This window comes from Notamacropus eugenii, chromosome 3 (genome assembly GCF_028372415.1).
Source record: "Notamacropus eugenii isolate mMacEug1 chromosome 3, mMacEug1.pri_v2, whole genome shotgun sequence".
Classification (NCBI taxonomy): Eukaryota; Metazoa; Chordata; class Mammalia; order Diprotodontia; family Macropodidae; genus Notamacropus; species Notamacropus eugenii.
The window spans coordinates 225,429,693-225,444,800 of NC_092874.1; the positions used below are offsets into that span (position 1 = coordinate 225,429,693).

At 44.3% G+C, this 15,108-nt stretch overlaps 1 protein-coding gene across 1 annotated transcript; it reads right to left on the reverse strand.

Moving 5' to 3' along the window:
• Positions 1–1,873: 1,873 nt before the first annotated feature.
• LOC140534110 (keratin, type II cytoskeletal 1-like) lies at positions 1,874–10,353 on the reverse strand. The gene is made up of 9 exons (XM_072654753.1): positions 9,666–10,353; positions 7,050–7,264; positions 6,046–6,106; positions 5,474–5,569; positions 5,166–5,330; positions 4,930–5,055; positions 3,852–4,072; positions 3,046–3,080; positions 1,874–2,936 (listed from the first exon to the last, which is right to left on the reverse strand). Exons 1-9 carry the CDS (start codon positions 10,296–10,298, stop codon positions 2,557–2,559), a joined length of 1,932 nt encoding a protein of 643 aa, XP_072510854.1. The 5' UTR covers positions 10,299–10,353; the 3' UTR covers positions 1,874–2,556.
• Positions 10,354–15,108: the final 4,755 nt, after the last annotated feature.

Genomic DNA, 15,108 nt, shown 5'->3' on the forward strand with positions numbered 1-15,108 from the left:
GGAATGCCTGGTTACATTGTGGTATATGAATGTAATGGAGTACACTGGGCTATAAGAATGATGATCAGGAGGACTTCAGAGACACCTGGATAGACTTATATGAACTGATGCTGAGTGAAATGAGCAGAACCAGGAGAACATTAAACATGGTAATAGCCACAGTGCGCAAAGACTGTTTCTAATAGACTTAGGCCTTCACAGCAATGCAAGGACTAAGCATTCCCAAAGGACTCAAGGCGAAATGTCATCCACATCCAGAGAAAGAATTACAGATTCTGAATGCAGGTTAAGGCAGACTATGTTCTCTTTTGTTATGATTTGTTTGGGTTTTTCTCATGGTTTCTCCCATGTTTTAATTTTTCTATGCAACATGACTAATGTGAAAATGTGTTTAATAAGAATGTATGTGTAGAATCCATATAAGATGGGGAAAGAATGGGAGAAAAAATTTAAAACTTGTGGAAGTGATTGTTGAAAACTGAAAACAAATGAATCAATTATTAAAAAAATAAATTGTTTGAAAACAGGATAAATAAAACTTAATCAACAGAGGGAAGCTTTTTACATTGAGAGGGATTGGAAAAGACTTACTATACAAAGTAGGATTTTAGCTGGGATTTGAAGAAACCAGGAAGGCCAGGAACCAGACATGACAAGTGAAAATATTCCAGGCACTGGGGGAAACGAGTGATAATGCCCAGAGTGGGCAAATAGAGTGTTGTGTGAGAGGAACCAGGAGGTCACTGTCACTGGATGGAAGAGTCCTTGGTAGGTAATAAGGTATGAAAAGATTGGAAAGGTAGGAGGGGGCTAAGTTCTTAAGGGCTTTTAACAAGCACTTTCTATTTCCTACTGGAAGCAATGGGAAGCCACTGAAGTTTCTTCTGATATACATGGTCAGAACAGAGTTCTAGGGATCAATTTGACAGCTGAGTGAGAGACAGGTTGGAGTGGGGAGATACTTAAGGCAGGGAAATCAACCAGAAGATGAGTGCAATAATTCAGTTGTGAGGTGATGAGGGCCTTCATCAGGATGGTTATAGTGTCAGAGATGAGAAAGAGGCATATATGAGAACTATTATGAGGTAGAAAATGAAAGGACTTGACCACAGATTGGAAGAGGTGGGGGGAGAAAGGGAGAAATTGAAGAAGACCCGTAGGGTGAGTCTGAGTGAGTGGAATAATGGTGGTACCCTTGACAGAAAAATGGAAGTGAGGGAGAGTGGAATGTTTAGGGGTAAAGGTGATGATCAGTTCTGGACATGCTGAGTTTAAGGGGTCTAAAGGGGATTCAGTTGGAGAGTCACTGTCCTAATCCAATGAATGAAGGACATGTACTAGACTATGTCCAAGATTTCTTCCAGTGATAAATAAAAATAATGGTTCACATTTCTGTAGCACTGAAAGGTTTGCAAAGTCCTTTACAAATTGTCTTTCATTTGATCCTCACAACACCCATAGGAGCTAACAGCTAGTATTATCCCTGCTTTGCAATTGAGAAAACTAAGGAACTGAGGTTAATTGATTTCTCCAGGGTCATACAGCTAGTAAGAGTTTGAAGCTGGATTAGAACTCAGGCTTTCCTGACCCTCTCACCTCACAAACTTTGATGATCTGAAGCCTGTTTTAACTATCCCCACCCACTTCCATTTACCCAGTATCTCTTTATGTATGTCTAACTTGATTTATTCGACATTCATTTGCCTATGTTTGTTGCATTTTATAAACTTTCCTATCATTTTCACATACGTATGTCCTCTCATCTAGGCTTTATCTTAAGCCATACTCCTACCAGGGAGTTTACAATACAGTTTACCAGTGGGTCTTAGGAGAGAGGGATGGCTATGATACACAAAACACTCAAGAGACAAACTTGCAGAATTTTCAATGCAATTTATTGCAGACAACACAAGAAAATGGAGTTTGAGATCTCCAGGAAAGTCAACCAACTAGGATATACCTTATAGCAAAAAGAAGAACCAAGACAGGATTTGTTGTTCTAATGTGGAGACACACTCCCAACAAGTGCTAGATTGAAATGATTCTCATTCTACTTGGCTTGGGGAAAAACTTTCGAAACGTAGAGTTTTGAAGACGGCAGATTTTTCAGGTTACAGCCTTATGATTGATCAAAGGAAGTGTTCTTTCATACCCAAGATTGGTTTCACCATTTGAGACACGGGAAGAGGGCAAAGCAGATCATGAAGGCTGGGATAAAAAACAACAAGCAGAGGGAAAGGTGGGAAAGAACATAGCTCTAGAAGGCCAGGATCATCAGTGACCCTCTCTATGCACTCAAAGACAGAGGGACTGATGGAAGCCATGGGAATGAGGTGCCCACTGTTTGGGTAACAAAAATCACTCTAGGAATCAAGATCACAGAAAGGAATTAGAGGGTTTTAGGGGGGAAAAGATGAACTGCTAGAGTTCATCACTTATTTTCCTCAAGTAAAGTGGGAGCCTTTCACTTTATGATTTGGTTGACAATGAACACAAGACAAAGAGATATTTGGTAGATCTAAAAAGGGATGGCTAGCAGGGTAGGGAGTTCCAACTTTAGTTGGTGACTGTAGAATAACTGGTAGAGGTAAACTTCACACTAGAGCTGCCGCTGGAGCCCTTCACACTACCAGAGCCACCACCAGAGCTGCTGCCTCCTCCTCCTCCTCCTCCTGCGCCTCCTCCAGAGCTGGAGCCCCAGCCTCCTGAGGAACCATAGCTGCCTCCTCCAGAGCTGGAACCCCGGCCTCCTGAGGAACCATAGCCACCTCCGCCAGAGCCATAGCTGCCTCCTCCACCACGGGAGCCATGTCTCCCTCCTCCAGAGCTGGATCCATAGCCGCCACCTCCACCTCCTCCTCCAGAGCCATAGCTACCACCACCTCCGAACCTTCCTCCTCCTCCACCAGACACAGACACGTGGCTGGTGCTCACAGCTGTGGAAGAAATCTCTGCTGTTACACTGCGAAACACTCATCACTGTACAAAGTCCACCCCATCCAAAGAAATCTTCCCAGAGCCCAAAGAGTGATGCTTGATACTTACACACACTCACACTTGGAACACATTCTCCAGATACCCTAAAAGGAACAAGAAAAGATGGTTCCTATGACTCAGCTCAACCACCTCATGCTCCATCCCATACTTGACACCATTGACCTTTCCTCTATGCTGCTCCCTTCCTCATCACTGAACCCAAATCTGTCCCTCCTGCCCTTTCAAACCATGGATCAATTCCCGGAAATCATTATAACACCTCCAATTTCCAGTAGCCTTTAGCACTAAAACTCTTCTTTCAACAAGTCTGTGAGATAGTTCAATAATGCTTTAAGACCACTGGATATGTGGCATACTACAAAGATGGGAGCTGAGAGGGATGAGGTGGGAGTCAAAGAACCCCACTTCCAATACAATTTCTACCATTTACACCCTTCATGACCTTATCATTCACTTGACCACCCTGAACCTCAGTTTCCTTATCTATGAAATGATGGGATTGGATTCAATGACCTCTAAGGTCTCTTTCATCTCAGAACTGATGGTTCTATAACCTGGGTGCACATACTTGCTCTGCAGCTCACTAACTGTGGGAGCTTGAGAAGATAATTAATGCCCTTGGCCCCAGGGACCTCATCTACAAAACAAGAAGGTTAGACTCCAGGAACCCTAAGTTCACTTTCCAACCCTGAATTGCTCTAAGGAAGGAGATAGAAGGACCATAGTCCTTCCATAGGGAGTGCTAGGCTAAGAAATGATCCCTCTTCATTCAGTCTCAGGGAGCTGGTCACACCCAGAAGTGCCCCTGCTTTCCCTTGAGTGTGGTCCAACACTCTTCAGTCCTTATCCCTCACCTGCTCTCCTCTCCCTCCAGCAGCTTCCTATAGGTGGCAATCTCAGCATCCAAGGTCAGTTTGACATTATACAGCTCCTGGTAGTCACGCATTAGTCGGGTCATGTCCTCCTTGGCCTTCTGCAGGGCATCCTCCAGGTCTGCTAGTTTCTCCCTGGCATCTTTCAGGGCATTCTCCCCACGCTGTTCTGCATCAGCAATAGCTTGCTGCAGCCGGGAAATCTACAGGAGGACACAGGAAAACATGCATATGCATCAGGTCCTCTGCCTCCCACTCACTAACCTCAACAGCCACTACAACAAGCCCCTCCTTGGAAGCCTGAAGGTAAATTAGTATTTGAACCCCAACCAACTAAATCGGTTCCCTCTCATGATACAGTAGCTATAACAGAAACGAGTCGTAACGATCACTACACTTTATGCAACATTTTAAAGTTGGCAAAGACCCTCAGATGATCCCTGCAACACCCTTGCAAGATGGCTGCTATTATTATCCCCATTGCACAAATGAGGAAAAAGAGGCTGAGGAAGAGAAAAGTGATTTGCCCAAGGTCACAGAGCTAGTAATCATTGAAAGTAGAGTTTAAACACAAGTCTAGTCCCTCTATCCATTGACTAGTCGAGTTGAAAATAACAACAATCCAGGCTAAGGTCCTTTCCCCCATCCTCCAGCCTCCAGAGAGCACCTAGGATCTTCAAGTATGTAATAGAACCCTTACACTCACCTCATACAACCTCAGAAATACACCTGTAACACCTTCCCACTATATCCCCAACAGGTAGCCCTATGGCCTCTGCTCAAGCACTGCCAGTCACTGACTCACAAGAGAGTCAACTCATCTGTCAACTGTCCATCTTGGGCACTGGCCTTCAAATCCTCATCACAAGATTCTCTCAAGGAAACCCTAGTCACGACTGAAACTAGGGCCCAGGTGGGGATTCTCACAAGTCCAGAATCTCAAAATTGCCAGGGAACTTTCAAGTCATCTACACCACACTGGACTCATTTTCAGAATACAGAAAGCCTCACCCAATAACCCCATGCTAGACCAAAGGAGGAGGGGGAAAGAAACCAGTACCTGCTTCTTCACTGATTCAATTTCAGATTTGAGTCTCTGAATCATTCGATTCATCTCAGAAATCTCGCTTTTTGTGTTTCTCAGTTGATCTCCATGTCTCCCAGCAGTGATCTGGAGTTCTTCATACTGAAGAGGGCAGAGCAAAGAGATGACCCATGAGCGCCTCCTGACACACGGTGCACAAACGTACAAAGTTCAAGCAAGAGACCTGCTAGAGAGACTCTCTACCTACTCACCCTGGTCTGGTACATGGCCTCAGCCTCAGCCTTGCTCTTCTGGGCAACCTGTTCATAGTGTCCCTGGATCTCACTGATGATGCTACTCAGGTCCAGGCTCCTGTTGTTGTCCATGGAGAGGATGACGTTGGTGTCGCTGATGTGAGTCTGCATCTGGGACAGCTCCTACAAGACACAACACTGCTGTGAATTGGGTGCTTTCCAGAGACAAAGGATGAACTGGCACCAGTGTACATGGCATTTTCCCAAACTTTGTGTGATGCAGAGTGAACATGCAGATGCATGTGGATGATCATGAGCCAACTTACTGTGTCATACAGGACCTTGAAGAAGTTGATGTCACCCATTACCAAATCCACCTTGTTCTCAAGGTCAACCTTGTTCATGTATGCATTGTCCACATCCTGTAGAGTGAGAGTAACAAGTCAAGGAGTGATTATTTATTCAGAGGAAGATGATTCCTCCCTTCTCCCACATCTGTGGTTGTATTGGAACAGCCTCTGGCCTGAAAGGACTCTGCACTTTTCCAAGATTAAAGGGATGAAGGGGGTGAGGAGCTTGACCCCTGAGCTACCCTTCTCTTTTCTTCAGTAAAACCCTGCCCTCCATTAGGTGTCTTGGGAAGTTCCCTCCCTTGCAAAGGGGATGTTTTCTGGCTCTGTTTACCATACTGCAGACACAAATACTGGGAAGGCAATTTATGATGGGGAGCAGAGAGTTACGTAAGTAGCATACTCCGAAAAGAAATACTAACATTTCTCTTCAGCTATAACCTGAACTCATAGGTGGATTCTCTTGGTTTCTTTGGGAACTAATACAGTATACCAGTATGTATTTTTCTGCATAAAAATTTGAGCTGCTTCCTATCCACTTGACTCACTTTCTTGATGGTCACAAATTCGTTCTCTGCATCTGTACGTTTGTTGATTTCATCTTCATATCTATTGGAGGGAAAAAGGGGAGAATGGATGGTGAGGTTTGGGGAAAGATGAGCCCTAGAGTTCAACACTCCAGACTGAAGGTAATGTTAGAATACCATTGGCTCCCTCAGTTCTCTGTACATCATATCACACCAGGAATGTCCTCTTATCTATCTCTCGCCTTGTGGTCAAAACAGCAGTTCAACTTTGTTTAAGATATACTTCTACAAGAATGTGAGTATTCTTAAAAAGATAGATTTGCTTCTGAAAAGGAAGAGAAGAAGGAGGAAAGCAAGTAAAAAGAAAGGAAAGGGAGGAAAGAAGGGAAAGAGGGAGGTAAGGAGGGAAAAAGAGAGAGAGTGAGAAAACTAGGAAGGAAGAAGTAAACACGGATTTATTAAGAATCTTCTTTGATCCAGGAGGGGCAACTAGATGGCATAGAGGATAGCATGTGATGCCTGCGGACAGGAATACCTGTCTTCAAATCTAACCTCAGATACTTACTAGTACTACACCCTGGGCAATTCATTTAACCCTATTCTCCTCAGTTTCCTCATAATCTGGAGAAGGAAATGGCAAACCACTCCAATATCTTTGCCAAGTCAGTCCGAAAAAGGGTCACAAAAAATAGGCATTACTGAAACAGCTGAATGATACCATCAACATGTCCCAGGTATTTTGCTAAGTGCCTTATAAATATCATTTGATTCTCAAAACAACCGTGGGAGGTAGGTATTATTAGTGTCCCCATCTTATAGATAAGAAAATTGAGGCTAAATTCTCCCTCTCAGTCCAGTGGACTGTCCAATTGACCACCTGGCTGCTTCTGAGGAGGGCAGAAATATCATTCAATTAGACTTCTCTCTTCCCTGATGCTCTTTTGAGACCCTGCTGGTTACTCTCTGGGAAGCACTGACAGGGCTTGGCTTGTTCAGGTCAGAGGGCAGACAGGAAGGAGTCGTACTTTCTCTTGAAGTCTTCCACTGTGTCTTGCATATTTTTCAATTCTGACTCCATCCGTGAACGGTCACTCTTCAGTATATCCAGCTTCTGCCTAAGATCAGACACATATGCCTCAAAGAGGGGCTCCAGGCTCTGGGTCCGAGTTGAAGTGTCCACCTGCTGCAGCAGCTCCCATTTGGTCTGCAACACCTGGTTCTGCTGCTCCAAGAACCGCACCTGCAAACAACAAGTCCCCCAAAGCCTTGAGCCAAAGGATGAGGCAGGGGAACTGCTGGTTCCCCAGTTAAATCACAGAGGAAGACCCAACAACAAGACACGGAATCATTGTTCTTCCCTCATTCTCAAACCATGGCAAGCAAAGGAAGAGCAACACGAATTGGATTTAAGAGCCCATCTGACTTGCTGCTGAAATCTTCCTTTACAGGTTCCCCCATTGGAGTGGGAGCTCCTTGAGAGCAAGGTCTGTCTTCCATTTCTATCTGTATCCCCAGCCTTTTGCACGTAGCAAGTGCCAAATAAATGCTTTATCCTTTCCTTCCTTCCCTCATTCACTCATTCATAATCACAATCAGCCCCAGCTCCACAGTTCCATTCAGAGAAGCTACATGTTTCCTCACACTTAATTCCAATTAACTTTAATTAATACTTATTTTAATTAACTTAGGTTACAAATTAAGTTAGAAATCCACAAGAATCACTAGCCCATCCCCCCAAAAAAATCCTAAACAATAAAGAAAGTATGAAATCATTTTGGTTCAACTGGAACAACAGTTTCCATTCCTATGGCACTTTAAAGTGAAGCAAAATCCTAGCAGTTTTTAAAATCACCAGATAGACTTTCAATTCAACTGTGGATGTCAATAAACCTCTCTGAGTCTGAATTTCCTCATCTATATAGTGGAAATAGTAATATCTGCAGTTCTCTCCTTCCAGGAGTGACTCAAGTGAGATGGTTAAACACTAGACAAAAATTTTAAAGAAGTTTCCTAATACCAGCTCTCATTGCTATTCCATATTGTGATTTCTGTGTTCATCCTTCAGTGCAGAAGAAGACCATGCCATCTGAGAAATAATGACAGGACTTGCACTTGACTTTGTTTTGAGTGAGGGAGGGCTATGTAGGTCACCATGCTCACTTCTCATCTAGAGCCATCTGAATCCAATGACCAGATATTCATCAGGATGACTGGAGATGACCCAGGATGAGGCAATTGGGGTAAAGTGACTTGCCCAAGGTTACACAGCTAGTGAGTGTCAAGTGTCTGAGGTGAGATAGGTTTTACCTGAAGGACTATGAAAATAAGTTTCCGTTTCCTGAGGACATCCTCAAGGTTTAATAGAAGAAAACACCAGACCATGTGCTGAAAGAAACTTAGCTAGGACACTTGGAATCAGCCATGGATAATTGGGAACTCACTGTATTGATGATCACGCTAAAAGTCAAGGAAGCTATCTGGCTATTTCAATGGTTGACAAACTGGAAGAAACCTGTAACTCCACCCTAATGGAGTCCCTCACCTCCTCAGGGGGTAGCTTAGAAAGTTCACAGGTCACTGACAGCATTATTGCCATACAGGCTGTTATTGACAAAAAAGAACTTCAACCTCCTTCTTAGCAAAATTGAGAATAAGAAGAAGAATGAGTATATAACGAAAATTTAAAAATAGAAGATTTTGAGATTTGCAAAGCACATTGCAAAAGTTATCTCATTTGACCTGTGCAATAACACTGAAAGGCATGTACTGTTATTAGCTCCAAATTACAGATGTGGAAACTTAGGCAGACAGGGTAAGTGGCTTGCCCAAGATCATATAGCTAGGGAGTATTGGAGGCAGGATTTCAACTCAGGTTTTCCTGAATCCAGAACCCAGGATCTGGGCTGGCCTCAAGAGCATTCTACTGGAGGACCTTCTCAAAGTTCTCCTTTGTGTCTTTCAAAAGATTTAACCTGCCCCTTTCCCATTGCTTTGAAGACTTCCATAAGTCTCCACCTCCAACCTCTTTTTGAATAAAATGATAATTATAATAAACTCTCTCAAAGGTTTGCACTGTACTGTCCTCATAACACAGCCCTCCCTATAACCAAAATACTGCAAGTGTTTTTATTTGCATTTCACAGATGAAGAATATGAGGCTTGGACAGGTTAACCATGGTCATCCATCTGGTAAGTGCTAGAGCAGGCACCAAAAGCCAGGTCTCACAGACTCACATCCCCTACGCAAACACAGTCCTCTGTCCTCCTAAGAGGAAAGTCACAAAATGGTTTGAGAACTCCATGGAGAACCATTTGGAGTTCAGTCCAAAATGAATGGTCTTCCATTAATAGCAGTGCCTCTTCACCCAAAGCTATTTTGAGGGACCCAAGACTAGAGAGGATCTCCTCTGCCTCTGTTCATGTAGGCACTAGCATCATTCAGAAGCAACCATACTCCAAGCAAGATATCTTGGCCCACAGATACCCTTTGGGTCATCCAAGCATGAGATCCTCAAACTGGAGATTGAAATTCCCATTATTTAACTCCAGTCTCTTACCTCACCACTTTACCTCATCTATTTCAAATAGCCCACATGTACCCACCGCCAGCAGCAGTAGCAGCAAGAAGCACAAACACTCACTTTGTCAATGAAGGTGGCAAATTTGTTGTTGAGGTCCTTGATTTGTTCCCTCTCTCGAGTCTTCACTTTTTGGATCTCAGGGTCAATCTCCACATTGAGTGGTTGCAGGAGACCTTGGTTGATGGTCACTTCCTGGATGCCTCCAGGGGGACAGGCAGGACCAAAGTTTCCTCCTCCAAAACCACCCCCTATATTTCCAAAGCCACCACCTAAGCCACCACCACCAAAGCCACCACCACCAAAGCCACCACCGCCAAAGCCACCACCACCGCCAAAGCCACCACCGCCAAAACTGCGGCCACCATAGCTGCCACCACCAAATCCACCACCACCATAGCCGCCACCACCAAAACCACCTCTTCCATAACTGCCACCAGCAACACTCTGACAGAGGCTCTTAGAGCCACCTAAGTTAACCAGACTTCGGCTGCCAAAACCACCACCACCACCAGCTCTACAGCTTCCACCTGAAAATCTACCCCCTCCTCCTCCACTCCTGCGAATGGTGGAGCTGCTGCTGGTCACCCTGCGACTGTAGCCCACCCCAGCAGAGCCTGAGCTGAAGCCACCACCACTGCCACCACCACCACCACCACTCCAATAGCCAGATCTCGAACTGAATTGTCTACTCATGTTGACTCAAGAAGGGGACAGACAGCAGAAGACAGGAACAAGGAGTTAAGCACTCCTTCACTTGGAGCAGAGTGGCGGGCTCCTTATTTATACATTGCAGGAACTGGGTTTGGTCTCATGGAACCAGTGGAGATTTGGAGCAATCTGAAGGGTTTGGTTTGCCTTGCAGCCATGCAAGATCTTTACGAGCCCCAACAATGCAATAAACACTACACACCTACCTCCCAGGATGGGCCCTGGAAATTGCTGCTCCTGCAAAATCCATTCAAGTGGTAATTAGTTTACCAAAGACATCTCTTCTCATCATGCTAGGGAAGCATGACCCCAAAGCTGCTTCCTGCTACCTCTGCTTGGGCTTTCATCAACTTGCCTTGAAGTCATGCAAATTCCATTTCAGAGCTTTGCCTTTCACTCCATAGGAAAGCTGGCCTCCTCCAGCTCCATGCACCTGCCCTTCTACTGCAGAAGGACATTCTCTCACTTTGGCCTTCCTCACTCCCAGCTCTCTTCAGGGTCCTAGCTCTCCAGCTCAAGCACCCTTCCTTCACTGTCACAGCTTTTCAAGCCCCAACCCCTTTCAGGAGGATCATTCTACTCAAAACAGGGAAGTGATCACACTTTGGGAGTGCTTTCTTGACAAAAACCCTGTGACATACTACTCCCATTTCCCATTCAAGGACACTTTCAGGATGGGAGCTCACAAAGGGCCAGTCCTACTTCCCCTGGCCATACTGCCAGCTAAGAAGGGTCAGTGCCAGGAGGCAAACTCAAAGCTCCTCATTCCTCTTCTTCACCATCCCAGGATGCTTCCCAGATTGATCACAAGATATGGCAAACAGCTAGCTGACATAAGGAATGCAATGCTGGACTTGGAATCCAGAAGACCTGACTTCCAATCCAGCCTCATCTCCTTGTTAGCTGGGGGAAACCTCATCCAACATATTTTGTCCTCACTTTCCTCATCTCTAAAACAAGAATAAGAAGAGGCACCTCCTTCCCCAGCTTAGTGTGAGGACCTCATGAGATAACATCTAGACAGTGCTTTGCAAACCTCCAAGCATGATAGAAACACAAGTTTCTTTTATGTGACAGTTTCCTTTCATTCTCCCCCACCTTGGGAATAGAATAGCTAGAGCTCCTGTCTCCATGATGGTCATCTCAGCTTCACACTAAACTCCCTTCTCCAAGGACACTCTTATTCTTGGTCCATCTAGGACATAAATAGGCTCATGACCAGTAGGACTTTGTTTCCTGCTTTTCTTTCTGTGATCTCTCTTCATTTATCCATGTCAGCATGCCTTTGGGCCCAAGCTCCAAGATGGTAGATAATGTCTTGGTGGGCTTTACAGAGGAGAATGTTATCCACAAAAAGACCTTCCCCCACATCCACAAGACTTGAACTTCACATTCCTCCCCTCCCCCCCAAGTTCAAGTACCACTTGCTAGACATAGATCCTGAGTCACTTTCCTTCTCTATGCAATGGCGACAGAAATTCTTTTGCTCCCTACCCCATGAGGCTGGTAAGAGGATCAAATGAATTTGGGCACTTGTCAGCTATTGGTAGCTCTCCAGAGTGCTAGCTAGCACAGCCCATTATCCCCACCCATCCCAGCCCCGGGAGATGCCTGCTTTCTGATGTTGAGAGCTTGTCTATAAGAGTAGGCTACTGCATGGATGCTTGTCTCGTTGAAGCCAGAAGACAGAGCAGTCATGAAAATAAGGATCAGTGCACATGCCCCAAGCCTGAACAGAGTCACTGGGGCCAGACTAAGAAAAACCAAGCACCTTTTCTCTGGGTACAAGCAAGTCCTGCTTCTGACACATCCTGGCTATCATCAAGGCTCTAAACAACGCCCTGAGACGAGAATGTGCAGTGAAGGTGCCAACCTGCATTCGCAGAATAAGGTTCTTTACCTAGGAATTCCCTTTACCAATGAAATTGCAAGCCTAAACCATATATCCCTTCTCTCCCTAACAAAATCCTTTTCTGATAGATTTCCTTTGGACTTCATCAGGAAGGAGCTCTGAGTTTCCTACTGGAAACATTTTTCCCATAGAAGAGATGGAAAGTTACTGATAATTAATTGAGACAGTAAATTGCAAAGATCTAACTCCAGAAAAATATGTCCTATAAACATTATGGGAAGGAGAGCAGCCTAAGCATTGCAATTTTGTAAATAAGAGGTGCCAAATCACATCCCTTTCTGAGCCCCCTTTTTCTACATGTCCCCGCAGAAGGACCGAATCATGGTAGGTTAGACCCCTATCCAAGACACTGGCCCAAGCAACACAGAGCACATATAAAAAGAATCTAAACTAGGTTTTAAGTTCTATTGATTAGTAAGAAGAGAGGAAAGCATGGTAGACTTTCCCGAGCAAAGTTTAGGAGAAGGGAATCTCCAGCTTGAAAAATGATCTGTCCAGCACTTTGAAAGGCAGAGCTCACGTTTCATTTGAACTGTTGGGAAACCAGGTGGTCTTAGCTGGAGTGGCACATTCAAGCCAATCTCTCTGGGGGTAAAGAGGAAGATAGCCTTTAAATTTGGCCCAAAGCTTAATAGGAGACACTTTGTAGTCCAATTTGACCAGCTCAAATTTGATTCTCTAGTGCCCCAGGAAGACTTGGGTTCAAGTCTTGAATCTGAAATAATGACATGTCACCCTGGTCAAGTCACTTCTCTTCTCAGTACTCTGGGCAATTCTCTAAGAGTGTAAGTCACAAAGATGGTGCCATTTTGCATTGTTAGTTTCCTCCTCTCTGATTCCCTATACCAATGAAATTCCAGATCCAGTCTCTATCCCAATAGTGTCCAGTGAAACAAATTCTGTTCCTTCATTGTATTACTTATTAGTGTACATGTTGTCCTCCCATCCCTCCCGAAACCCTGCCATGGAAAGTAAGCCACCTGAGGGCAAGACATATTTCATTTTTGTCTGTGTCCCTAGTGCCTAGCACATAGTAGACAATTAGGAAGTGCTTCCTAAATGATATATCAGGGAATAATTGGAATCAAAACAACCTTCGAGAAAGATAACCTTTGTTTTCTGTGTTCTGGCTTGAATGACAGCAGCAGAGAGCCTGGTAAGATGGCTTTTTGCTTTGGCTTGTTTACACACCTATCAAACATGTCATGGCCACTGATGGATTGAGCTCCCACTTTGTGCAAGACTGATCCCAAGAATGAAGGTAAGGAAGAAGAAACAACACAGAGAATAAAAAATGCACGTAAGGAAGAGAAGGCAAACAAAAAAGGTGGAACTGATCTATCTACCCAACCAACTGCACATGGGATGCATTGGATCATGCTGTCTTGGAGTTAAAAGGGACCTTAGAGATCACAAGAGCATTGTGGTGCAATGGAGAGACTGAACCTAAAGTCACAAAACCATGGCACAATGGGAAAGCGTCTTTTTTATCTTCATGGTAGTCACATAAGCACCTTGCATCTCAATTGCTTTATCTGTAAAATGGGGTGGAAGGTAGACTAGACAGCTTCTGAGATGCCTTCCACTGGACCAGCTTAATAGGCAATAGAGGCACTGAGATCTGAAAAGATCAGAAGCCTGTGCAGCTTCCTATTATCTGACTTCTTAGAAAGCTGGTGCTCTCACCAGGCTGGTATCCAACCGTGACAGGACATATAAGGCAACCAAGACTAAATTCAAATGACTTCAAGTTACCTTGTGAAAGTTACCTGCTGTGTCTCAAAGCAGTCAATTGATTATCAGGGAAGTGAATTTTCTGGAATAATAAGAGATATGGAAGCTAATGGAGGCCACCCTAAGGAGTAAAAATAAGTCCCATTTCTTTGGCATTTTTAATGAGGTATTAAGACAAGTATTACTGTTCCCACTTTATAGAAAAGGAAACTGAGCTTCAGAAAGCAAAAGTGACTCTTTTACATTCCCATGGTCTTTGAAGTTAAAAGACTTAAACCTCAGTTTTCTGATTCAGTTCAAGATTCTTTCTGCTACACCCAGATATAAAGTTGTCACTCCTCTCCTTCCCCACCTCTAGCCACCAAGCTCTATCCTTCCCCTCCTTCCAAAAGCTATTCAAAACTTCCCTTCCCTAGAAAGGTCTCCCCCATCTAGTCTGAGCTGATATTCAGGGTTCTAGCCAGCTGCTCTGGGTTCTGCCCTTGTTTTTGTGTTTTGGTATCATGGCTACACAATCGCATCTGTATCATCCACTCTCTTGGTTATTATGAGTAATTTCAGAGTTTGCCCCTATCTTGTAACACTAGAGACCTGGGAGGATACCCTGCATGTTGCAATCTTTCTTGCTTCACTCTTTCTGTCACAGAACCAAATATCTTTTAGTTCAGCATATTCCCTAATGATATATATCACTGGAGACAATCAGGTCCTTCTAGCACTTTTGAAGGATTACATGTGTTTCACCCTCTGTGAATAAAATCTGAAGAAAAAGAATTGGTTCCCATCAATTCCAGTCCTTTGCTCTGAGCTCTCCCATCCCCATAGGCAACTACTGAAAAGACTGACAAATCTTAAGGCCCATCATGTTGACATCTGGGCATGTCATGGCCACTGATTGATTGAGCTCTCACTTTGTGCAAGGCTGACCCCAGGCATGAAGGTAGGGAGGAAAAAACAACATAGAGAATAGAAAATGCAGATATGGAAGAGGAGGCAGTCAAGAAAGGTGGAAGTGATCTATCTATCCAATCAACCCTGCATGGATGCATTGAATCATTATAGTTCAATGGAAAGACTGCACCTAAAGCCAGAAAACCATGGTACATGGGGGAAAGCATCTTATTATCTTCTGGTGAGTCTCTTAAGCAC

Coding starts and splice junctions, on each gene's coding strand:
- LOC140534110 (XM_072654753.1), bottom strand. CDS start 10,298: ATGAGTAGACAATTCAGTTCGAGATCTGGCTATTGGAGTGGTGGTGGT. Junction 7,265..9,665: donor TTGCCACCTTCATTGACAAA/GTGAGTGTTTGT, acceptor TGTTGTTTGCAG/GTGCGGTTCTTGGAGCAGCA. Junction 2,937..3,045: donor TGTTCCAAGTGTGAGTGTGT/GTAAGTATCAAG, acceptor TTTCTTCCACAG/CTGTGAGCACCAGCCACGTG.